Source organism: Mizuhopecten yessoensis, unplaced genomic scaffold, assembly GCF_002113885.1.
Source record: "Mizuhopecten yessoensis strain PY_sf001 unplaced genomic scaffold, ASM211388v2 scaffold10889, whole genome shotgun sequence".
Taxonomy (NCBI): domain Eukaryota; kingdom Metazoa; phylum Mollusca; class Bivalvia; order Pectinida; family Pectinidae; genus Mizuhopecten; species Mizuhopecten yessoensis.
In genome coordinates this window covers 138,223-165,778 of record NW_018408772.1, presented here as the reverse complement: position 1 = coordinate 165,778, position 27,556 = coordinate 138,223, and the positions used below count along the sequence as shown (strand labels likewise).

Below are 27,556 nucleotides of genomic sequence, written 5' to 3'. Positions count from 1 at the left end.
ATTGGAAGGCTGACTACAGACTGGCTACTTTCTCTACTGAGTTGGAAGGCTGACTACGGACTGGCTACCTTCTCTACTGAATTGGAAGGCTGACTACAGACTGGCTACTTTCTCTACTGAGTTGGAAGGCTGACTACTGAGTTGGAAGGCTGACTACAGACTGGCTTCCTACTCTACTGAGTTGGAAGGCTGACTACAGACTGGCTACCTACTCTACTGAGTTTGAAGGCAGACTACAGACCTGCTACCTACTCTACTGAGTGGGAAGCCTGTCTACTGAGTTGGAAGGATGACTACAGACTGGCTACCTACCCTACTGAGATGGAAGGCTAACTACAGACTGGCTATACCTGCTCTACTGAGTTGGAAGGATGACTACAGACTGGCTACCTACCCTACTGAGATGGAAGGCTGACTACAGACTGGCTACCTACTCTACTCTACCCTACGCTACCCACCTTACTCATGGACTCCTTCTGCTGTTTATGTAGACTGGCCAGGTCTGATTTCAGGTTTATCAGCAGTTCCTCCTTTGTACCAATCTACATAGGAAACACAAACACAGTCAATATATATGTCACATACAAAGCAGAATAAGGCACTTAAAATAGTTGAAATTTTCATCAGAATGCACATAGTGGCTTTGAACAAATAAAACTAAGTCACACTGTAACCTAAGTTATAAGAAATACAATTTTACAATATGACATTGTCAGTCTGGTTGATCTGTGTGGTTAAAAGAGTTTTCCTTCAGATTTAACATTGCTTTGACATCGTGGTTAACCCTGTATTGATCCTTTTTTTTTTACCTAGAGTTTAAATCTACACTAAGCCTAGTAACAACTCTTGGTCTGACCTTATCAAGGTACATGCATCACAGTTTGACTTTGTTCGATTGTTTTACTAACAGTTTGTTACAACTCCTGGTCTGACCTTATCAAGGTACATACTTCACAGTTTGACTTTGTTCCATTGTTTTACTAACAGTTTGTAACAACTCCTGGTCTGACCTTATCAAGGTACATACATCACAGTTTGACTTTGTTCGATTGTTTTACTAACAGTTTAACCCTACATAGACTTCTGTGTTGATCTATTGTTTAACAGTATTTGACCCCTGGTTTGAACTTGTTGAGATTGTTTTATTGACCTCCAGTTTGACCCTACATTAACCCCTGTGTTGACCCTTAGTTTAACAGTATTTGACCATAGGTTTTACCTTGTTTAATTTTTTAATAACCTCTCATTGAACCCTTCACTGACCCGTGTTGACCCTTAGTTTAACAGTATTTGACCCCAGGTTTGAATTTTGTTTAATTTTTATAATCTCTCATTGAACCCTACACTGACCCGTGTTGACCCTTAGTTTAACAGTATTTGACCCCAGGTTTGAATTTTGTTTAATTTTTATAATCTCTCATTGAACCCTACACTGACCCGTGTTGACCCTTAGTTTAACAGTATTTGACCCCAGGTTTGAATTTTGTTTAATTTTTATAATCTCTCATTGAACCCTACACTGACCCGTGTTGACCCTTAGTTTAACAGTATTTGACCCCAGGTTTGAATTTTGTTTAATTTTTATAATCTCTCATTGAACCCTACACTGACCCGTGTTGACCCTTAGTTTTACAGTATTTGACGCCAGGTTTGACCCTGTCTCCTTGGTGATACTCACATTGTGCTGTTGTTTGTCACTCTGGGACTGGAGGGAGGTCAGTTCAATGTTGAGTTCACGCACACGGTCCTCCAGGCGACTCACATCCTCCTGGTACTGAGTGTTACGGCGCTTTGCGTCATTCATGTTCGACTCCAGGTTACTGATCGTACCCTTCTTTGTGTCGTTCTGTAATAATTATTATTATGTTATCAATATAGGAATACCTGTGTCTGTCTAAACACATTTTTTTCAAACAAGGATGTAACACTTAAGGTTTCAATTATTTGAACTTAATGTTAAAAAGAAAACATTTCAGAATTTAATACAAGGTATGTTATTTCAATCTGTCCAACAAACCAGTTGTGTAGTACACTTTTGGAGAATACACATACATTAAAGTTAATCCTAAAGTGGTATACTTTTCTGATAAATGATTACACAGAACATTTTTTTTTTAATTTCATCAATGGTAAGAAGGTTTGTAGACAGGGATACCTCTGCTTGAGAAGTGCGTAGCTGCATCTTAAGCTGCTCCACCTCCCGGTCCATCTGGTTTACCTGTGTAAACAAACAATGTATTTACATAACAACAAACCAGCAACACAGTGGAATATCTGCTACTCATCAGGCAAGTAGTCAGGAGTGGAGAACCACCATTTATGTCAGTAAATATATAGATAACACACTGATCTCAGTACTATTGTTTTCTGATTACAAAAACACAGTGGAATTGACAGGCAGACAAGTAAACACAGAAATATGTCAAAATAGAAGTAATGCATGTCAACTCTCACACAAACTTTCTGATTTGTTTGAATTGTAAATAGAAAGGCACCTCTCACACAAACTTTCTGATTTGTTTGAATTGTAGATAGAAAGGCGACCACACATCTGTCCCTGGTCTCCAGTTATACACCAGAGTTACGTACCTTCTCCTCATATTTACTGTTGCGCTCCTGCATGGTGATGGTTTCCATCTTGAGACGTTTGATGGCTTCCTCTCGCCGCTTCACCTGCGATCAATTAATTTTTGTCATAATGGTCATGTACATTTCACATCACATTCTACCTCAAATCATTGTTTTTTTTGTTAGAAATTAGAACAAATCAGTAATCAACTCACCTGAAGCCTCTCCATAAACTGAACACAGGCCATGGTTATATTACTGCTGCAAGGACCACAGACAGCTCTCTGGATTAGTTTTTCTAGCTAATAAACCTTGTACATTTCCCAGACAGTTCTCTAGACCAGTAAACCTTGTACATTTCCCAGACAGTTCTCTAGACCAGTAAACCTTGTACATTTCCCAGACAGTTCTCTAGACCAGTAAACCTTGTACATTTCCCAGACAGTTCTCTAGACCAGTAAACCTTGTACATTTCCCAGACAGTTCTCTAGACCAGTAAACCTTGTACATTTCCCAGACAGTTCTCTAGACCAGTAAACCTTGTACATTTCCCAGACAGTTCTCTAGACCAGTAAACCTTGTACATTTCCCAGACAGTTCTCTAGACCAGTAAACCTTGTACATTTCCCAGACAGTTCTCTAGACCAGTAAACCTTGTACATTTCCCAGACAGTTCTCTAGACCAGTAAACCTTGTACATTCACTAGACTAGTACACCATATAACAATTCTCACAAGGTAAGATCAGCATGAACATGTTTGTCCTAACTGCCTGACGTACAGGTATACAGGTAATAGTAGTACCCGCACAAAGCTTCCTAACGAGCATGACCATTGGCTGATTAACTATGAATTGATAGGCAATCAAGTTGTTTTTCTGTAAGCCTTATGATACCAGACATATAACATGTTACTTATCATTAAATGGATGTAGCTGTATAGGAGAATGACAAATACATCTAAATATACACAGAAACACCACAATGAGAGTACTGCTGCTCTAATGCAAATTTGATAAGTTTTCGAATGTTTGGAGTGACTTGACAAGTTTTAAAACAAGAGGCCCAAGGGCCTTAGCGGTCACCTGAGTTATATCATAGATACTGGTAGCTTTATTTTATTGTTTAGATGTGATGTGGAAATCAGCATGTAAACTAAGTGAAATTCAATACTTGTCATGTCATCAATGGATAAGAATTTGAAAATATTGGTAAATGTTCCCTTTGGGGCCCCGCTCTAGCCCCTGGGGATGGGGCAGGAATCCTAATTTTACAAAGTAAAACTCTCATTTACCCAAGATGATTCTGACTAAGTTTGAGCAATTTTCTGCTGAAAATATATAAAATATATACCGAAAAGTGTTATTTCCCTATATAAACTATATTAAACGTTAACCCCTCCCCAAGGGAGAACGGATAGCTCGGGGTCCTGATATTTTCAATTTAAATAAAGCCCCTGATGATCTTTCTTTCCACGTAAAGAAAATCACTGTAGTACCTCTGAGTCTGGAGAAGAAGATTTTTGAAATATTGGATAATTTTCCCTTTGGGGCCCCGCCCTGGCCCCAGGGGTGGGGGTAGGAATCCCAATTTTACAATTTTGAAGCCTCATCTACCAAGGATGATTCTGACCAAGTTTGAAAAAAATCCATCCACTGGTTCTTGAGAAGAAGTTGAAAATGTAAAAGTTTACGCACGACGCACGACGGACGACGGACGACGACGGACGAAAAGCGATTGGAATAGGTCACTTGAGCAAAGCTCAGGTGACCTAAAAACAAAATAAAAAATACTATAGCTGTGAGTACTTGACACAAAAAAAATGAACAAAAAATTACTTTCAAAATTATTTGAAAAACATCCTCAATATCGTGATTATTGATCGATATAACCTATTGATCCAGCACTATAATCTTGTACCCTATATACTATAAACACAGAAAGTGAAGGCAATCATTGACCTGAGGTCATTGTTTTACATTACAGATCAATAGGTTTTCTAAAGTCAAACAGCAACCAAAATCATCTACTCAGTATTGATACTACATAACTTCCAGGAAACTTGACCGCACTCATTCAATATGAACTTCATAGGTAAAGTTTGTTTTCTAACAACTTTTACATTTTCTTACTTTTGCAGTTGCTATTCCATAAATACTCTGGTAATGACATTTTAATTAGCCAACCATCTTTTTCATTTTGAATTTTTTATATAAATAACATTTACTGATAGAGAAAATAATTGTATTTCTGTTGACTGAGGCGAGACAGGGACAATACCGTTATTATCAGGCGACCCCCTATGTATCAGAATGTGTTTCAAGATCCCACTGCCTTTTTGATAGATATAGAAGTAAGAGTTGTCTCCCTTACCTCTGAGTTAAGGACATCCTGTTCACTCTGAGCGTTGATGGCGAAGGCCTGTATCCGAGCCTCCAGGCGTCCGTTCTCCTCCACGGACTCGCGATACTGAGCCTTCACCTGGGCCAGGTCCTGCTCTAGCTGCTGGATACTGATATCACGTCGGGAAACCTAGTCAAACCCAGCCATTAATAACAACCACTCAAAACTTCTTCTGTTCATGAAAAATAGTATTTCTATCATTTATCTTTGCAACAAGCTGCTAGAATTATAAATAAGAGAAAAATGTAGGAGACATTGGAAAGATTATAAATAAGAGAAAATTATACAAATTACTTGAAAGACCAGCTGATGATGTTATCTAGCATAAGATAGATTTAATGATCTTCCGTGCGATGTTTAATGTAGAAATATACGTAGAAATCTGACAACTACAAGCACCGGTACTTACATTGTCCTCAGCTTTGCACCTCTCCTCATCAACATTCATGAGGTCGACATCAAACTTTTGTAGGGCTAGGTCCTTCCTGGCAATCTCTGACTCTAGTTCTTTGATGCTAGAAGTGAGATTGGCTATTTGCTGTTCTCGGGATAACAACTATAAGATAGAATAAAACAAATATTTCTGAAATTTGCTACATTAAAATCATAACTAGACAAACACTTGTTGACATGCCCCAACCAACCAACCAAAGATAACAGCACATCTCCTAGCCAGACATTATCTTTTGTAATATGACATTATCTTTTGTAATATTTCCAAGACAGACATTATCTTTTGTAATATGACATTATCTTTTGTAATATTTCCAAGACAGACATTATCTTTGGTAATATTTCCAAGACAGACATTATCTTTGGTAATATTTCCTAGCCAATGTGGTGGAACAGGACAGTTATCATTGAAGATGTTGAACTTGACATACCTGTGAGTTGGTCTGGGACAGTTTTTCATGCAGAATGTTAACCTCAGCCTTCAGCCTGTGTATTTCCTCTTCTCTGTCAGCTAACTCAGACTTAAAGTAAGTTTCATGCTGGCTAGTGGTCAAGTTTCGCTCCTGGACATCGGTCTGTAGGCGGTCAATCTGAATAAGAAATAAACTCCCTAACTATTACAACAGTAGACACTATTTCTTCAACTGTTTGTGTTAGGACAAATGATCAGATGATCTTAACTTATTACCCTTAATATTGTACAAATCAATAATATGAACCTAAGAGATATAATATGAACCTAAGAGATATAATATGAACCTATGAGATATAATACGAACCTATGAGATATAGAGTTATTGTGAGATGTTGATGCTATGAGATATAGTTACTGTGATATGTTGATGTTATGAGATATAGTTACTGTGATATGTTGATGTTATGAGATATAGTGAGTAATCTAGTGTGTACTGACCTCACGGCACTGGTTGGAGTAGCGATTGTGAGTCTGTTGGAGATCCTGGTCCATTGCCTCCATCTTTCTCTGGAAATCTTGACCCTTATGGATAGGATATAAGATAATTTACAATTACACAATTTCAGATAATTATAATTCTACAAAAACATATATATTTTTCTCAAAAATGTTATGCAAGTATTATCAAACATATGAACAGCATTTACCTAATATACTGACCCTGATCAGGTAAAGTGTGACCTATATACTGACTCAGGCCTGGTAAAGTGTAACCTATATACTGACCCTGATCAGGTAAAGTGTGACCTATATACTGACCCTGATCAGGTAAAGTGTGACCTATATACTGACCCTGGCCTGGCAAAGTGTTACCTACATACAGACCCAAGCTGGGTAAAGTGTGACCTATATACTGACCCTGATCAGGTAAAGTGTGACCTATATACTGACCCTGATCAGGTAAAGTGTGACCTATATACTGACTCTGGCCTGGTAAACTGTAACCTACCTACTGACACTGGCCTAGTCATTGTGACCTATATACTGACCCTGGACTGGTATTGTTTGACCTATATATTTTATACTGACCCTGGCCCGATTAATGGTGACCTACTGTATATACTGACCTTGGCCCGATTAATGGTGACCTATATACTGACCCTGGATTGGTAGTGTTTGACCTATACCGACCCTGGACTGGTAGAGTTTGACCTTAATACTGACCCTGGATTGGTAGTGTTTGACCTTAATACTGACCCTGGCCTGATTAATGGTGACCTATATAATGACCCTGGACTGGTAGTGTTTGACCATAATACTGACCCTGGCCTGATTAATGGACCTCTATAATGACCCTGGACTGGTAGTGTTTGACCTTAATACTGACCCTGGATTGGTACTGTTTGACCTCCTCCCTCAGTTGCTTGATGACATCTCCCCTGTGCTGGGCTGTAGACAATGCCTCTCTCAGTTTGTCATCAATTTCTCGGTTCTCGTTCCGCAATTTCACTATATTGTCATGATGGTCTGCCACCTAAAATATCCACCATAAACAGTTAAGGCCCTTGTTCTAGCCGGCTGGTACTGAGGATTCCCTGGTATTAGTTAACATTACCAAGTTACAGCGGTTATTGATAACAGATGTTACATGTGCTTGTAAAACAAAGTTACAAAAGAAAACAAAATCGTGTAAATCAGACAAAAAGTGCAAAAACAGTGAATGTATAAGATTTATTAATTATTGATCCCAATCAACCAACAAACACAAAAAATACAAACGCAAAATAAAATGCAACATTACAATACATACATCAATAAAGGAGTCAACTTTGTTATGCAAGACCATTTCACCAGGAATTCACTTATTTATTTATCAATATGCAGATACTATTATTACAGGACTGTGCATGTTAAGCTGTTAATGTTAGGAACACACAAACAGAAATATCACTATCATGAGTACCAATTAAGATAAATATATCACCAAAATATATACTTGTACTGTGATGTTAAACAGTGTAGACAGAAGTTTTATACGATTTTACCATAAAACCTCATCCTCTGTCCTGTGTAAGGACATACATAATCAGGACAGTTCATAGGTCAAGTTGGCATTCCATACAGCCTCATAGTTTGTTACAGACTTGTAAGTTACAGTTAGTGTTAAAGGCATGGAAAAGGAAAGTAGAAAATGACATGTAATGCTGCTATTCTAGACAGAGGATCTAGAGAAATATAGATTAAGATGGTTACTACCATCAAGTCAGTAAGGAAATGTGAGATGGTATCCAGATGTTTGTGAGAAAGTAAGTCATGCTTATTGTTACTGACACAGGGAGACATGAAACATATAAACTTGACACTTCTGTCATATATACACAACAGATATTGTTACTGACACAGGTAGACATGAAACATATAAACTTGACACTTCTGTCATATATACACAACAGATATTGTTACTGACACAGGTAGACATGAAACATATAAACTTGACACTTCTGTCATATATACACAACAGATATTGTTACTGACACAGGTAGACATGAAACATATAAACTTGACACTTCTGTCACATATACACAACAAATGTTGTTACTGACACAGGTAGACATGAAACATATAAACTTGACACTTCTGTCATATATACACAACAGATATTGTTACTGACTCAGGTAAACATTAAACATATAAACTTGACACTTCTGTCATATATACAAAACAGATATTGTTACTGACACAGGGAGACATGAAACATATAAACTTGACACTTCTGTCACATATACACAACAAAGGTTGTTACTGACACAGGTAGACATGAAACATATAAACTTTACACTTCTGTCATATATACACAACAGATATTGTTACTGACACAGGGAGACATGAAACATATAAACTTGACACTTCTGTCACATATACACAACAAATATTGCTACTGACACAGGTAGACATGAAACATATAAACTTGACACTTCTGTCATATATACACAACAGATATTGTTACATGGTATCTCAATAGGGTGAAACGAGTAAGACGTGTTAGGTATAAAGTTTGTTCTTCAAATATACAAAAATTTAAATAATGATTAGCTGTTTGACTTTACACTGATATTACAACAGTACAGACATTTGTCTAGATGGAAGCGATGTACATTGTGGTACACCATCACACACCTGGGTAGGACATCCTCTAAACTTATCTAACTAGCAATGTCATCAGTACATCAAATATCATATCAGCATAAAAAAACAGGATTATAAGCATCACTGTATTTGTAAATGATGGAAGAAAGCAATCAAAATTGTTAATGATTTTATCTAAAATTCAAGTCCAATCAGTTTACCTACTAGTAGTTAATCAATTAAAAAATAAATAAAGTTATGTCATTTTGACCTACCCCATTTTCAAAAAAGTTGTTAGTCATTTTCTACTACAGCTGTATTTGTTTCAGTAGCGCCCGTTTTGCATTTGCTGTGTAAACTTTTATGTGTTAATCAGATATACTTGGTTATAAGCTCAGATTCCAACCAATCTTCTTATAAAACAGGACTACTTCTACAATGCTTCCTACTCCCGATCCTGCCTCCCAGGTGGTTACTCTAGTACACTACCTCAGACTGAGTATATGATATAGTTTATTTACCGTAATACACCCAATAAACTTATAAATCCATACCATCATTGTATCATTATAAATTCTCCAATCACAGATTTTAATGTACAAATTTATACTCCAAACCAATTTTTTATTCTAGACACAGCAGATAATGTTCCACTCATGGTGTCTCAAACTTGTCACGACTTAAAACCGATCGGATGGTATGTACAGCGTTTACTGGGTCAACAACAGTATAAAATAGCCTCAGATATATAGACTGGCAAGCATTAGGATCTATATATACACTTACATAGTAGGTACTTCTGTAATTACTTAACTTTGAAAGAGACACAAAAACACATTTAATGCAGTTGTAGATTTGCAAGAAGAGAAAAATATTGAACTTATATTGCAAGAGTTATTCTTAATCAAGTTAAAACTTGAAAGAAGCACCAGGTTATCTATAAGCATGTTATTTTTACCAATAGCTTTTAGGATATTAAATTTCAATACAAGTTGGAATTAAAATAGCTGGAGTTTCAAGAAACCAAATGTGTGTGAGAATGTGTACATATCACCAATGATTTCCTCATGGTCTACCACAATGATTACCAATAATTATCATAGGGGAAGTTAAAACACCCATTTCATATGGAGTATCATTACTATAACTTGTCTTGCTTCATTAACGACATTTCCTCTAATACACCAGTTCGACTTAATGGACATGTAGTTGAAGAACACAAAGGCTACAATCATATGTTTTACACATAATTTACTGCCAGGTCACTTCACAAAACAATCTTTGAGGCGGACTTCTTTCAACATAGACAGTATTCAGTATTTTGTTAACTTTTCCTATCTTCATTTATCTGAATCTGTTGTCTTTGATCATAGATAACAGACTGCGGGGAACAGTGGTGACCATCATTACAGGGTACGAGGGCTTTGGGCTAGAACATTACAGGGTACAACGGCTTTGGGCTAGAACATTACAGGGTACGAGGGCTTTGGGCTAGAACATTACAGGGTACGAGGGCTTTGGGCTTCTAGCTAACACATTGGGCAAAGCGACAATGCTCACAGTTGTCATGACATTGAGTACATACTTCTGAGGTGAGGGCATCTCTAGTGTCTTTTGATGCTCCTTGTAACTTCTGTAATGTTGCAGTCAGCTTCTGGACCTGTAAAGGGAGATAATTCTGTATGACAACCACATTCTATGACGAGACATCTCCCACTGTTGAGTGTGGTAAGTGTCTATCTGGGAGAGATTCCCGTCACCAAGGTGATATAATGACAGTTAGCCTAGTATATAACAAGGGAGGGTATCACAGATACATAGGATCAAACAAAACGTATCAAATAACTAAAGTTACGACCGTAACATTCCACACCTGACAATAAATACTGGGTAACATTTGTCAATATTTACAACACTATACAATACACATTTTTTTCAAAGCAATAATGTTACACGTAGAATAAATGTATAACGAGGTAAATGTTAACTTCAGTATTGGGGACAACAAACTCAAATCATCTCAATGGTTCATAAACAATAACAGCGAGTGATAATCTAACGGATCATAAACAATAACAGCGAGTGATAATCTAACGGTTTATAAACAATAACAGCGAGTGATAATCTAACGGTTCATAAACTATAACAGCGAGTGATAATCTAACGGATCCTAAACAATAACAGCGAGAGATAATCTAATGGTTCAAAAAAAATAACAGTGAGTGATAATCTAATGGTTCATAAACAATAACAGCGAGTTATAATCAAACGGATCATAAACAACAACAGCGAGTGATAATCTAATGGTTCAAAAAAAATAACAGCGAGGGATAATCTAATGGTTCATAAACAATAACAGCGATTGATAATCTAACGGTTCATAAACAATAACAGCGAGTGATAATCTAATGGTTCAAAAAAAATAACAGCGAGTGATAATCTAATGGTTCATAAACAATAACAGCTAGTGATAATCTAATGGTTCATAAACGATAACAGCTAGTGATAATCTAATGGTTCATAAACAATAACAGCGAGTGATAATCTAACGGTTCATAAACAATAACAGCGAGTGATAATCTAACCGTTCATAAACAATAACAGCGAGTAATAATCTAACAATAACAGCGAGTGATAATCTAACGGTTCATAAACAATAACAGCGAGTGATAATCTAACGGTTTATAAACAATAACAGCGGGTAATAATCTAACAATAACAGCGAGTGCTAATCTAACGGTTAATAAACAATAACAACGAGTGATAATCTAACAATAACAGCGAGTGATAATCTAACGGTTCATAAACAATAACAGCGAGTAATAATCTAACAATAACAGCAAGTGATAATCTAACGGTTCATAAACAACAACAGCGAGTGATAATCTAACAATAACAGCGAGTGATAATCTAACGGTTCATAAACAATAACAGCGAGTGATAATCTAACAATAACAGCGAGTGATAATCTAACAGACAATATTGCTGATACTGCAGTATCATGTGAGAACTGCGGGGAAACAGTAACTTAGGATATCAAATTACTGGCAGTGTTTAATTCCATCAATTAAAATCTGAAGTATTGATCAAAAATTATCTTAGTTAATAATCATTTGATGAACATTGTAGTTATGATTATAAAGACACCTTTGCTCATATCAATAAAAAAAATCCACGTAATAATATAAAGTCACTTATAAAAAACTCAATCTGGAACAGTTATGAACAAAGGAGATGACTTTGTCAAAATTAAAACACAACAATTCAACTAATGTATTAACATTCAGAACACAATCCATTCCACACAGTTAACATAGTTACGAGGTGAGAGGCATGCATCGGTATATGTGGGTACATCAGACAGGTGCTGTATATCTACATGCGCCACCACACAGATTACGAGGGAGACCTCCGTGGCTACATCAGTGTTATTACTTTTTGTGACGTTTCATGCAGCTGTAAGGCAAAGGCTTTCAGGGAGAAAAGGACGGTTTAAAAAAGGTTATCAGGGGGAAAATAAGATAATCCAGTAAGCCATTGAGCGCATGCATAGACTGATATTTTTCTGATTTAACACATAATAAATTAATTGACAAAAAAGGAGAGAAATAGACAAGCCATACATATTCTGTGTAATCTTGTAACACCAAGATTAAAAGTAACCAACACGAACCCTCTTAACACAAGAATTATTAGTATCAAACCTCATCAAACAAAACCAAAATTTGTACATTCATTGTTAAAAAAACACACATTAAAAAAATGAACAAAATGTTATTTACATGATTTTTCATTAAAGTAAACAGCAGCCTGGTAAAATAAAATATAAACAACCCTCTTCTAATAACAAGAGGCCCAGAGGGCCTGTATCGCTCACCTGTTTCTTTTGTTACATGAAACTGACATATAGGTGACTTAAGACCAAATTTGGTAACTAGACATTTTAACATCTCTAAACGGTTCTGAAGATATTGTTGTTTGAAACTTAAAATTTTAATTTAAAAGCTTTTAACACACATCGACCTTTGGCTCCCGACTTGCACTTAAAGTTGACCTTTGACCTCATTACTGTAATAAAGAAAACAATTCACACAGCTGGTCTACATAAAATACCCAAGTATCATGACTCTAGTCCAAATGATTCTTACCATATTGTTGTTTGAAGTTTTTAACATATTTGACCCCAGTGACCTTGAAAGTAGGTCAAGGTCATTTTAATGAGGAAACCTTATAGCACTCCATCCCAGGTACCTACTGGCCAAATATCATGATCCTAGATCCTACAGTTCTTCAGAAGAAGTCGTTCAAAAGAAAAAGTTGACGGACGGACGACGGACAACGGACAACGGACGCCACAGTACGGCATAAGCTCACATGGCCCTTCGGGCCAGGTGAGCTAGAAAGCATTTAGTAGACCAAACTGTCCCACCTCCAGCCCCATCACTGCCTGAAGCTTTCTGTACAGGTTAGGGGTTACCTAAAACATTCCACTGACGCTAACACTAATCGGCAAGCATTCGTTATAATTAGATCCTTCTCCTGATTGCAGACAAAATTTGAAACAAGCACAACATAAACATGCACCGATATAGACTGACTCAACCTTCTACATGTCAGACTGGAGACCATTGTCAGACTTGAGACCATTTCATATCGTAATTAGTTATGTGCCAAAACATCACAATTTATTGATAACCAGTTTTAACTTTCAAACTTTTGTTTCCTTTCTCAAATTATTATTATATTTCAAAAAAAAAAAAAAATCCAGTTCTTAAGTATAGAAGTTTGAGTAAGTTTCCTGAGTCAAATATTAAACAAATGAATCAAAAGCACATGACACTGAGTCGGCGTAGATCTAGGAGTAGGTAACTCCCGCCACTGTCAGTGGAGTACGGAAGCGAGAGCAGCTTTGTTATACCAGCCTACACAACATTGCCCTCTGACCTGAGAAACAGACTCTGTGTTCTCTGCACGAATCATCTGCATCTCACCCTCGGCCCTGGCCAGCTTGGAGATGTACGTTTTCACCTGTATTGCAAATTCACTCAAACATAATCACAACATCAAGGTGGGGTGGCCAATCATCAGCACAGGAGAGTGAACTCTAACATTCCAACAGGGAAATTAGGATGCAAAAAACATACATAACAAAATCAAAGAGTTAACGTTTAATCATAAATTAAAAAAATCTGATCAAATTATTAATCCATTATTTTCCTCAAAAAACAACATGATTACCGGTATAAAATTCATTTTACCAAACCTTTATAAATTGACATTTACTGAAAATATATTTGACACTATATAATCATTATCATTTACAAATTTTGCAATCTATGCCCAATTTTATGAAACATCTATTTATCCCAAATAAAACAAATTATAAAAAGACAGAAATGTGTTTATCACATAAAAGGAAGATGTGACAGAATAAGCTTATATTTCAGCAAAACAGAACAAAAAGAAAAATTGATCGTAACCTCAAACAAAAGATACCAAAATTCACCACACTGATGATCACTTGTTATACCTCCACCGTAATACAATACAGCACACATTTCGTTACAGGCATACAATGTACAGTCTCACTATACACAAAATCTACTGGATGTAGTGTTCAAAATGTAAACCCTGTGACCCATGCATAACATATACCACATCCAATATAAATCAACTAAATACTCAACAATACCACTCCCAGTATTCATGATATAATAAGAGGCAATTCTTCTGCATTAAACAGTTCCATGGAACATTCAAACTACTTTCCTTACTAATTACTTTACAGACAAGGATTGTAATATTTCTTCACTTACTAATTTCGTTACAGACAAGGATTGTAATATTTCTTCACTTACTAATTTCGTTACAGACAAGGATTGTAATATTTCTTCAAAGGTATTTTCATGAAAAGTCAGTGGAAAAAAATAATTACAGATTCATTTTGATATTTCCGAAAGATTTCTTCCAAGGGAGGTAATATAACTTGTAGGTGGAACTCCTGGTTTGTGTATTTTATGCAGATAAATTACATTCAAACAATGTCTGTGCTGATTTACAGTTGAGCCAGGTTTATCTCAAGTTCCTCATAAAGAAAACGTAACAATATTAATTACCCAGTCTAAACAAATTAAACAAGAAGTACTGGGAATTATTTTTCTGATTAGGTACACTTTTTGAGGAATTCCTTAACACTAATGAAGCTCAACGGTACGTCACCCTAGACACATATCTAACCTTATAATGATTAAATCTTATCTACAGCATATAATGTGCATTTATACACCTGTTTAACGAAGTTTCATAATAACTACTAATTAAAATGAATTTTCATTTTGATTTGTAACAGGCTATTAAATCTTATCTAAGAGTACATGTATGGTTCTCATGCAGGACTTCTTTATAGTGGATCTTTCTTGCTATACTCCAAGTATCTTTAATATTCCCCAGGTGATCAAATTGTAACTGTGTGTCTAGTTTATAATGATTGAACAAAAATTGTGTTAAAGTAACTACAACGAAAATTGAAAAAGTCAAGAAAAAAAATATTTGTGCAACATCACTTGAATCTGCTAAGAACATTTAATTCAGTTATTGATAGCAACAAAAATATTTAAAAAAAATACTAATTGAAAAAACAAAATCTCAATTGAAAAAAAATCTTTTGTATGTGTGGTTAAAAAAAATATGAAAAAATATAAACTGAAATAAATTCTTTTCATTGTTTAAACAATTTCATATAAAAAAGAAAACCTGAAAATTGTTAAAGTTGCAAAACTGTTATTTTTAAATTCAACATTTTAATTTATTATCATATGTAATTCTTGAGACAATCATTCCTAGATCTGTTGAGTCTTGTGAAAATCATAGAAAACCATCACAGGTGAACATTTAATAAACTGAAAGCAAGACATCAACAGTTGAATTAGGAGATGTTTGGTGAAGCGTATAGGACAGTATACAACACTACACCCGCTGTCTACCAGGAGGCAGCACCGGCTACAGCAGTGAGATCAAAGCAGGTTAATGCACGCTAGGTGACAATACGAGTTGATGAGACTACCTGGGCTAACGACTCGTGGTGCTGTGAGCGCAGAGTTTCTAATTCCGCGTCCACTCTGGCCAGCTTGGTTACATTAGAAGTGGCCTGTATAATAAATGGTCTGTATAGGTTAGACTCTACGGGACATGTCACCCTAAGCTTGAATGTAATCCAACAATGAGTTTGTACAATCCAGGGTTTGGATGTAAATAACAGTATACTACAGATTAGGCTATAGGGTATGTGAGGCTGTGATGTTCATACAAGAAGCTATGTTCATAGGCAGGAAGATAGGATGGTACTCAAAGCTATAGAGAACCTGCCAAATTAGTTTTATGTCATAATGGTAAAATGAGCATCAGAAAATATTAATATTTGTTCATAAGCATATATATATACTACTTTTCCAAAGCCACAAGATTTCATAATTATTAAATTGAATTTTTTGGAAAAGAAAAACAAATAACATTTTATGTTGACCCCTTGGGAGAATAACATTTTATGTTGACCCCTTGGGAAAATAACATTTTATGTTAACCCCTTAGGAGAATAACATTTTATATTGACCCTTGGGGGAATAACATTATATGTTAACCCCTTGGGAGAATAACATTTTATGTTGACTCCTTGGGAGAATAACATTTTATATTGACCCTTGGGGGAATAACATTATATGTTAACCCCTTGGGAGAATAACATTTTATGTTGACTCCTTGGGAGAATAACATTTTATATTGACCCTTGGGGGAATAACATTATATGTTAACCCCTTGGGAGAATAACATTTTATGTTGACTCCTTGGGAGAATAACATTTTATATTGACCCTTGGGGGAATAACATTATATGTTAACCCCTTGGGAGAATAACATTTTATGTTGACTCCTTGGGAGAATAACATTTTATATTGACCCTTGGGGGAATAACATTATATATTGACCCCTTGAGAGAATAACATTTTATATTGACCCCTTAGGAGAATAACATTTTATATTGACCCTTGGGGGAATAACATTTTATATTGACCCCTTAGGAGAATAACATTTTATATTGACCCCTTGGGAGAATAACATTATATCCTTGGGAGAATAACATTTTATGTTGACTCCTTGGGAGAATAACATTATATCCTTGGGAGAATAACATTTTATATTGTCCCTTGGGGGAATAACATTATATATTGACCCCCTGAGAGAATAACATTTTATATTGACACCTTGGGAAAATAACATTTTATATTGACCCTTGGGGGAATAACATTATATATTGACCCCCTGAGAGAATAACATTTTATATTGACACTTGGGGGAATAACATTTTATATTAACCCCTCGGGAGAATAACATTATATGTTTACCCCTTGGGAGAATAACATTTTATATTAACCCCTTGGGAGAATAACATGATATGTTAACCCCTTGGGAGAATAACATTTTATGTTAACCCCTTAGGAGAATAACATATTATATTAACCCCTTGGGGGAATAACATTATATGTTAACCCCTTGGGGGAATAACATTTTATGTTGACTCCTTGGGAGAATGACATTTTATATTGACCCTTGGGGGAATAACATTATATGTTAACCCCTTGAGAGAATAACATTTTATATTGACCCCTTAGGAGAATAACATTTTATGTTAACCCCTTGGGAAAATAACATTTTATATTAACCCCTTGGGAGAATAACATTTTATATTGACCCCTTGGGAGAATAACATTATATGTTAACCCCTTGGGTTCCTGTCAGACTCAGTCCAAGGTTAAACTTCTACAGGTACTTTTTTACACTGATGCTTTACAGAGACATTCTGAGTAATCTTTTAATACACTAATATACAAAGTACGAGTATATTTGTTTAAGGACAAAAAGTAGGTCACACTATCTATCTCCTACTGCTAGATATAGTCACTGTGGCTGGAACAAACACCGTCACTGACATTCAGTGTTTACAGAAAGTATTTCAATATGTTCTAAATGGCCATTAATTTGTAAAATCAACTAAAAGAAAAAACATTAGTAATATAAAATACCTGAAATAAAGTAATTAACCAAAAAAAGGGTAAAAAATATGTTGAATTATAACATCTGAAAACAAAAGCAATGCTCAATTTATAACAAAGATAAAACTAACAGAAACAAGGTGTCACAATAACATTGAAAAAAGTTTCAAGTAATTGTTTTGCATATATGAATAAAAAATTATTACAAAACACAAGAAAAAATTTGATAACAAACAATTTATTTTGTGAAGCAAAAAATATCTTAAACTCCACAAACAAATTAGATTTAACACATTAAACCTTTAAAAAACTTCATTCATTAATAAGTGCTTATTGCCCAAAACATTTAAAAAAAAAATCAAGTTACAAAACAGAAGGAAAATTAGATAAGTCTCCTGATCAGTACGAATAAATAAGGATTGGTGATACAGTAACACAGTAACTCAATGTACATACGTCTGATTTAGAGTCATCTGCTTGTTTCCTCAAAGATGCTAGTTCCTCCTCCACAATTTTATTCCTTGCCTCTAGGCGATGTAACTGTTGAGAAAAGATATCTCAGGTCAAGCAGATCCTATATGACAACATTTCACAGTAACAAGTATTAAAACATCCTAATGATTTAACACTGAGACATGCTGGTAGTATGACGAAATCTAAGGAACCTGTTAACATGTAATGACTCTTTGTTCACAATGACAAATTCAAGATGAATCTCTGATTTCCTTACGATGGAGGTGTGAAAACAAGGGAGGGGAATGGAGATGAGAGTGTGCTGATTGTGTGTAACAATAATAATAATTCGAGGTTCTTATATACCGCTTTATTACAACCTAGTTTGTGGATCATCTCAAAGCGGTTCACAAATTATTATCCGTGATTATAGGGCCTTTTCAACCAGCCAATATCTTTCTCAACTCCCTGGGGAGCATACAGCTGGTGCTGCAATTTCGGCAATCGCAGCTAGCATTCAACAATTCTATCACTGCCCAGCCACATACTTTACAGCTGAGAAGACTGGAACAAGCGGAGAAGAGTATCTTGCTCAAAGATACAACACAGTGCCGTGCCGTGACTCGAACCTGCAACCATTCGGTCATGAGCCCGGTGTCCTACCACTAGACTTCTGTGCCTCCTTATATACAGTGGGTGTGAAGGGAATAGAGATGAGAGTGTGATGATGATATATAGTGGGTTTGTTAAGATAAGTTTTGGGAGTAGAAATAACCTGAAGGTTGGAGGTGTAGAGATGTCAGTTGGGATGTGAAGATGATTGAGGATGGGGATGTAGAGATGAGGTTGGGGATGTAGGGATGAGGGTGGTGATGTAGAGATGAGGGTGGTGATGTAGAGATGAGGGTGGATATGTAGAGATGAGGGTGGGGATGTAGAGATGAGGGGGTGGGGATGTAGAGATGAGGGTGGGGATGTAGGGATGAGGGGGTGGGGATGTAGAGATGAGGATGGGGATGTAGAGATGAGGTTGGGGTGTTCAGGTAAAGGTTGGGGTAGGTGGATGAGAGGTGGGGTTGTCATCTGACAAGAAACTGTGTACATCATAAATTCATATTTACTGCAACCTAATGGTCAAAGGTTGATAGGGTCACAAAGACAGTTATATATGTTACAAACAGAACTACACTACAAACAGAGATACAGTATGTAAAGTATATAAAACAACAATAACTACATTACAAGCCACATAATGAAAACAAATTTTACAAAAGGTACAAGCTAATAATGTGCAAAATTTTAGCTTTAAATTTTCATGAAAAGTTAATAAAATCAATAAAGGATAAAAAGATTTCAGAAGACTGAGTGCAATAACTGAAACTTAAACATAAAATTTTGATTTTATTCTCTCTCCTGAAAGTGAAAAACAGAAATCCTAGAGAGTAGGACATATCTGATCCTCTACAGGAATGGCTGTTGATGGAAAATCTTCGTAAGTTGAAAAAGTAAACAATGTTATTAATATTGACCCTATCTTGATGCGAAACTGTGGACCAATTTATCTTTAACTACAGTTCAATGAGAAGTCAAGCATCTGTGCTTAGACACACTGGTTTACATCTGAGCCTACGCACACTGGTTTACATCTGAGCATACACACACTGGTTTACTTACATCCGAGTCTAGACACACTGGTTTACTCACATCTGAGCCTAGACACACTGGTTTACAGCTGAGCGTAGGCACACTGGTTTACATCTGAGCCTAGACACACTGGGATACATCTGAGCCTAGACACACTGGTTAACATCTGAGCCTAGACACACTGGTTTACATCCGAGCCTAGACACACTCGTTTACATCTGAGCCTAGACACACTGGTATACATCTGAGCCTAGACACACTGGTTAACATCTGAGCCTAGACACACTGGTTTACATCTGAGCCTAGGCACACTGGTTTACATCTGAGCCTAGACACACTGGTATACCTCTGAGCCTAGACACACTGGTTTACATCTGAGCCTAGACACACTGGTTTATATCTGAGCCTAGACACACTGGTTTACATCTGGGCCTAGACACACTGGTTTACATCTGAGCCTAGACACACTGGTATACTTCTGAGCCTAGACACACTGGTTTACATCTGAGCCTAGACACACTAGTTTACATCTGAGCCTAGACACACTGGTTTACATCTGAGCCTAGACACACTGGTATACATCCGAGCCTACACAAACTTATATGAGTTCTGTACCTACAGCATTTATTACATTATCGTAGCACATCAAATATTGTGAAATGATTGATTAGCATAGATTGTGTCACAAACCAAACAAAATGTGTTTTTTTGCCTATTCTTCCAACAAGGACAGCCAGGATGTTAGCATGAGTAAAGAAAGAACACACAAATCAGCGGGTGAGATAAGAAGCGTGTCACTCATGTTGCCAAGGTTACCTCATCATTGGAGCGTTTGTTCTTGTCCTCAAACTGGATCATATTGTTAGTCTGCTTGTCCAACTAAAACACGAGGCAAACAACAAACCTCAACTCAAGTTATACATTCACACACACAATAGCTAGCAGCTTCTAGGTCGCCCTACTTGGACTATAGCCCTGTCCTCTATAGACTATAGCCCAGTACTCTATAGACTATAGCCCAGTACAGTATACCTATAGACTATAGCCCTGTACTTTCTACCTATAGACTATAGCCCTGTATTCTATAGACTATAGCCCTGTACTATATAGACTATAGACTATAGCCCTGTACTGTATACCTATAGACTATAGCCCTGTACTGTATAACTATAGACTATAGCCCTGTACTCTATACCTATAGACTATAGCCCTGTACTCTATAACTATAGACTATAGCCCTGTATTCTATAGACTATAGCCCTGTACTATATAGACTATAGCCCTGTACTGTATACCTATAGACTATAGCCCTGTACTGTATAACTATAGACTATAGCCCTGTACTCTATACCTATAGACTATAGCCCTGTACTAGATAACTTTATAGACTATAGTCCTGTACTCTATAACTTTAGACTATAGTCCTGTACTCTATAACTATAGTCCTGCACTCTATAACTATAGACTATAGCCCTGTACTAGATAACTTTATAGACTATAGTCCTGTACTCCATAACTTTAGACTATAGTCCTGTTCTCTATAACTATAGTCCTGTACTCTATAACTATAGACTATAGCCCTGTATTCTATAGACTATAGCCCTGAACTATATAGACTATAGCCCTGTACTGTATACCTATAGACTATAGCCATGTACTGTATAACTATAGACTATAGCCCTGTACTCTATACTTTTAGACTATAGCCCTGTACTCAATATCTTCATAGACTATAGCCCTGTACTCTATAACTATAGCTATAGCCCTGTACTAGATAACTTTATAGACTATAGTCCTGTACTCCATAACTTTAGACTATAGTCCTGTTCTCTATAACTATAGTCCTGTACTCTATAACTATAGACTATAGCCCTGTCCTCTATACTTTTAGGCTATAGCCCTGTACTCAATATCGTTATAGACTATAACCCAGTACTGTATACCTATAAAATATAGCCCTGTAATCAATAACTTTATAGACTATAGCCCTTGACTCTATAACTATAGACTATAGCCCTGTATTCTATAGACTATAGCCCTGAACTATATAGACTATAGCCCTGTACTGTATACCTACAGACTATAGCCCTGTAATCAATAACTTTATAGACTATAGCCCTTGACTCTATAACTATAGACTATAGCCCTGTATTCAATAACTTTATAGACTATACCCCTGTACTCAATAACTGTATAAACTATAGTCCTGTACTCTATAACTTTATACTATATCCCTGTACTCAATATCTTTATAGACTATAACCCAGTACTGTATACCTATAGACTATAGCCCTGTAATCAATAACTTTATAGACTATAGCCCTTTACTCTATAACTATAGACTATAGCCCTGTATTCAATAACTTTATAGACCATAGCCCTGTACTCAATAACTTTATAGACTATAGTCCTGTACTCTATAACTTTAGACTATAGTCCTGTACTCTATAACTATAGACTATAGTGCTGTACTCTATAACTATAGCCCTGGACTCTATAACTTTATAGACTATAGCCCTTTACTCTATAACTATAGACGATAGCCCTGTATTCAATAACTTTATAGACTATAGGCCTGTACTCTATAACTATAGCCCTCTACTCTATAACTTTATAGACTGGAGTCCTGTACTCTATAACTATAGCCCTGGACTCTATAACTTTATAGACTGTAGTCCTGTACTATATAACTATAGACTATAGTGCTGTACTCTATAACTATAGCCCTGTACTCTATACTTTTAGATTATAGCCCTGTACTCAATATCTGTATAGACTATAACCCAGTACTGTATACCTATAGAATATAGCCCTGTAATCAATAAATTTATAGACTATAGCCCTTTACTCTATAACTATAGCCCTGGACTCTATAACTTTATAGACTGTAGTCCTGTACTATATAACTATAGACTATAGTGCTGTACTCTATAACTATAGCCCTGTACTCTATACTTTTAGACTATAGCCTTGTACTCAATATCTTTATAGACTATAACCCAGTACTGTATACCTACAGACTATAGCCCTGTAATCAATAACTTCATAGACTATAGCCCTTTACTCTATAACTATAGCCCTGGACTCTATAACTTTATAGACTGTAGTCCTGTACTATATAACTATAGACTATAGTGCTGTACTCTATAACTATAGCCCTGTACTCTATAACTTTATAGACTGTAGTCCTGTACTCTATAACTATAGACTATAGTCCTGTACTCTATAACTATAGACTATAGTCATTTACTCTATAACTATAGACTATAGTCATGTACTCAATAACTTAATAGACTATAGCCCTGTACTCTATAACTATAGACTATAGCCCTGTACTCTATAACTATAGCCCTGTACTCTATAACTATAGCCCTGTACTCTATAACTTTATAGACTATAACCCTGTACTCTATAACTATAGCCCTGTACTCTATAACTATAGCCCTGTACTCTATAACTTTATAGACTATAGCCCTGTACTTAAGATAGCATAATAAAGCATCCTCTTACACTAATGGTAGTATCAGTAAGGGGAGATAATTTCATACATCTTCAGATTATTAAAAACATTTATATAGAATATGATTTATGTATTTTAATAACATCTAGCAGTAATAATAGTTAATGTGTCCACTGGCATAAATTCACTGAAGCTGAGCTGTTAGTTATGTAAATATGATATAGCTCAATTACAAAACATCTGCATTTTCAAAATAGACAGGTGACAAAAATATGAAATGATACTCATTAAAACTACATGATTGACAAAAGGTTACATATGACAACTCCACAGTGAACAGCAGCAGTACGATTAGTTATACCTCGCTGACAGCCGCATCCCGTTTCTCCTGGAGGGTCAGAACGTCCCTGCGAAGTTTCTGGATAGTCTCATCACGACGGGCCAGCTCCGACTTGAGGACCTCGTGGTGGTCTTTCGTAGACACCTGGCTGTCTCTGAGTCTCTCCTGGAGGACTCCAATCTACGAGTATTACATACATTAATTGTAATACATAAAACACTTATGTGATGATATAGATGTAACAGGTTATTTATACATACAATACTTATGTGATGATATAGATGTAACAGGTAATTTATACATACAACACTTATGTGATGATATAGATATAACAGGTTATTTATACATACAATACTTATGTGATGTTATAGACATATCAGGTAATTTATACATACAACACTTATGTGATGATATAGATGTAACAGTTAATTTATTAAGAATTTTCCTACTGTGGCTGTACAAACTATCCCTCTGTACCATGCATCATATTTCAACAAAAAAAATCTGCACATAAAAATGATCAGCATACATAAATATGTACTAATTTTATAATTGCTGGAAATTAGTAAAGTTCAAGACTAGGTAAGCTACGAAACTGAAATTGTTATCACAGATCCATGTTCAAAGTTGGCACTGTTGTTAAAGAATAGAGGTAATACAATTACATCATACCTCATCCATAGATTTCTTCCTCTGGTCTCGGAGCTCCTGTAAGTCATGTTCCTGGTTCCGGAGTTTCCGTTCATAATGTCCAATCTGACAGTGAATAAAATACAGCAAATCATTATTGTAACATAGAATCAGGCCTTCAAGTTATAATATAGAATGTTGGCTCCTGTAAGATAATGTAGGTCAAGGTCAATACAGATACGACCTGAGTTAACTAATCCCAACCTGAGTTAACTAATCCCGACCTGAGTGAACTAATCTCGACCTGAGTTAACTAATCCCGACCCGAGTTAACTAATCCCGACCTGAGTTAACTAATCCCGACCTGAGTTAATTAATCCCGACCTGAGTTAACTAATCCCGACCTGAGTTAACTAATCCCGACCTGAGTTAACTAATCCCGACCTGAGTTAATTAATCTCGACCTGAGTTAACTAATCCCGACCTGAGTTAACTAATCCCGTTTGTTCTTGGGTAACTTGTCAGTTCTCACTAGTGTACAGTGTCAGGTTGCTATATGTCATGTTAATGGTATGTTACTATATTCTCCTCTCTGTATACCAAGTATGAAATCCTCTATTAGTTTTGTGTATGATTCCCAGTTGCGATTCACTAGCATTTCTGTAACAGGTTGAAACCTATGGAGATATTGACAACCATTTTGTTATCATACTAAGGAACCCTACTCTTGGGTTAAGTGTAAAATGATAAGACTAAAGAACTGGTCTCTTTACTAACCCAGCTTTGCTCCTGACAAGGGTGCATTGATATGTAGCATCTAAAATCTGAGTTCCTACATGATGAACTTTCACTTTATGATAAACATGTTTTACTGTTACAGAAAAGTATTTCTGTACATATAACATTTCACTTAATATCACATGCATCTCTGATAAATGATATTAAGAGGAATGTACAGTTACAACTAGTAGCATTAACATCAATGTCAATTGACCAGGTAAGTATAAGGTATATCAACTGACAAGGACAATGATAACACTAAGATCCTATCTATTGTTTCAGTGTTTAGATTGTCACATGGTTATATACCCAAAACAGGGACTTGTCCTGGTGCATCAGATCACGGGGCTCCATACTGTGGTGCTGACGTCAACGACTCCTGAGTCTGGTTATAGTAAACCTACTCGAGGGACGGTCATGATGACTGTACAGATTGCTTAAATTACCGTCTTTAGTAATGATAATTGTGTTGTCATATCTTAATTATATATATCCTGAAAATTCTTCCTTTAGACTTTACTTTGCTTCAATTTTACTTCATCTTTAGATGTCTACTGCTGGCTGTGACACCAATGAGACTGGTCAGTATAGAGCTGCTGGCTGTGACACCAATGAGACTGGTCAGTATACAGCTGCCAGTTAAAGTATATCCACAATTCTGGGAGAGCTGGCAGAGAAAGCACGGAATTATATCACATAAAGCTCTTTAAGATCAGAATCATCCTTGTCTCTCTAGCAAGCTGGTGGTAGTTCCAACATCCAGAAACTAAGTCCAGTGATAATCAGATAACAGAATTCATTGTATGATACATCCAGCACTTTTACAAGGTCCTGGTAAGATATCCCCACACAGAATGTTTATATATAAATCACAGACAGGTTTACGGAGGTCAATATCGGAGACTTCATACCTTGGTGCAGGTATAATTTAACGTGACATATTTAACACAGGTGCCTGTCTGTAAAACGTAACACCTGAGTGTGCCAGGGCGAGTGATAGACAGGTCTGAACAGGGACGTCAATAATCAATACACGGCACCAGTCTCCTGGGTACAGGATATGTCCAGTTAACAAACAACAGTAAAACAGTCAGTCACACCGAGCCTTGATCACTTTATTGGATTATTATTTATGTAGTAGAATCACCCGTTCTGTTAATTCATCACGTCCTGTCACAGTTCCAGTGTGTTTGACTTGTGCATATTACATGTCAATCCTTATGCATAAAACAGGAAGTCATCAAAATGTCAAATGACATTTAAAAATCCTAGTCATAGAAATATGACTAACTGCTGCATAATATCAACTGCAAATGAATAACTTCATATTTCCAACAACTAATTGTCATGGGACTTCCAATGGATCTCAGTGCCTTCAAACAACAACTATCCATTTCTGTCCCAGCTTAAAACTGGCGTGTTGGTAACAGACTTAGGTGATATGGTTTACAGGTGTACGTGAGGTACTGTTGATCAATGTTGTGTCAAACACAGAACAGAATTATCATAATGTTGAATAACAGTATTTACAGACTTAATGTAAAATGGTGTACTTAGATTAGCTAACACCGCTCAAAAAGCACAGGGTGGCCGTGATTTTTAAACGATATCTGATTACAAATAGCAAAGTTAAACAGTTTCTTTTATCTCAGAAATTAAAGGTCTACCTCCATACACTAACCTATAAATATAAAATTATATTTTGTACTGACATTGTGTAAATGTCTATATATTTACCTATAAATATAAAATTATATTTTGTACTGACATTGTGTACACAGGAGTTAAAAAAGGGCCATTTATCAACTCAAGTATCGTGTTACCACTTTATTCTAAAATGCACACTTTTTACATTTATATTTTGTACTGTATATTAAAAATGATAGGTCAAATAAAACAGTTGGCTTACCAAGTAGTTATCAAACTATCAACTTATAGAAATTTATTTAATCATTTAAAATAATAAATTCCAGAGTTTAGGGATTATATAAACATTAAGGTGTTTTAATTTGTGTATTAATACAGTGGTATGTTAAACTTTCCGTTACTGATAACAGGAGAGCTAACCAGTACACAGACTTCCTAACAACTCATTGATCAATATTACAAATACAGCATAAAACCTGTAACTAACAACTCATTGATCAATATTACAAATAAAGCATAAAACCTGTAACTAACAACTCATTGATCAATATTACAAATACAGCATAAAACCTGTAACTAACAACTCATTGATC

At 36.0% G+C, this 27,556-nt stretch overlaps 1 protein-coding gene across 1 annotated transcript in view; it reads right to left on the bottom strand.

Annotated features, from left to right (window-relative positions):
- Positions 1 to 27,556, bottom strand: part of LOC110463319 (myosin-2 heavy chain-like) — a 116,451-nt gene that overhangs the window by 40,650 nt on the left and 48,245 nt on the right. The window contains exons 10-25 of the mRNA XM_021517823.1: positions 24,579 to 24,662; positions 23,928 to 24,086; positions 20,923 to 20,985; positions 18,466 to 18,549; positions 16,027 to 16,110; positions 10,549 to 10,623; positions 9,750 to 9,776; positions 7,225 to 7,371; positions 6,336 to 6,419; positions 5,854 to 6,012; positions 5,379 to 5,525; positions 4,940 to 5,098; positions 2,590 to 2,673; positions 2,156 to 2,218; positions 1,679 to 1,846; positions 459 to 542 (exon numbers count right to left, since the gene is read on the bottom strand). Coding sequence (XP_021373498.1) covers positions 459 to 542; positions 1,679 to 1,846; positions 2,156 to 2,218; positions 2,590 to 2,673; positions 4,940 to 5,098; positions 5,379 to 5,525; positions 5,854 to 6,012; positions 6,336 to 6,419; positions 7,225 to 7,371; positions 9,750 to 9,776; positions 10,549 to 10,623; positions 16,027 to 16,110; positions 18,466 to 18,549; positions 20,923 to 20,985; positions 23,928 to 24,086; positions 24,579 to 24,662 — 1,671 coding nt within the window. The remainder of the gene's footprint in view (positions 1 to 458; positions 543 to 1,678; positions 1,847 to 2,155; positions 2,219 to 2,589; positions 2,674 to 4,939; positions 5,099 to 5,378; positions 5,526 to 5,853; positions 6,013 to 6,335; positions 6,420 to 7,224; positions 7,372 to 9,749; positions 9,777 to 10,548; positions 10,624 to 16,026; positions 16,111 to 18,465; positions 18,550 to 20,922; positions 20,986 to 23,927; positions 24,087 to 24,578; positions 24,663 to 27,556) is intronic.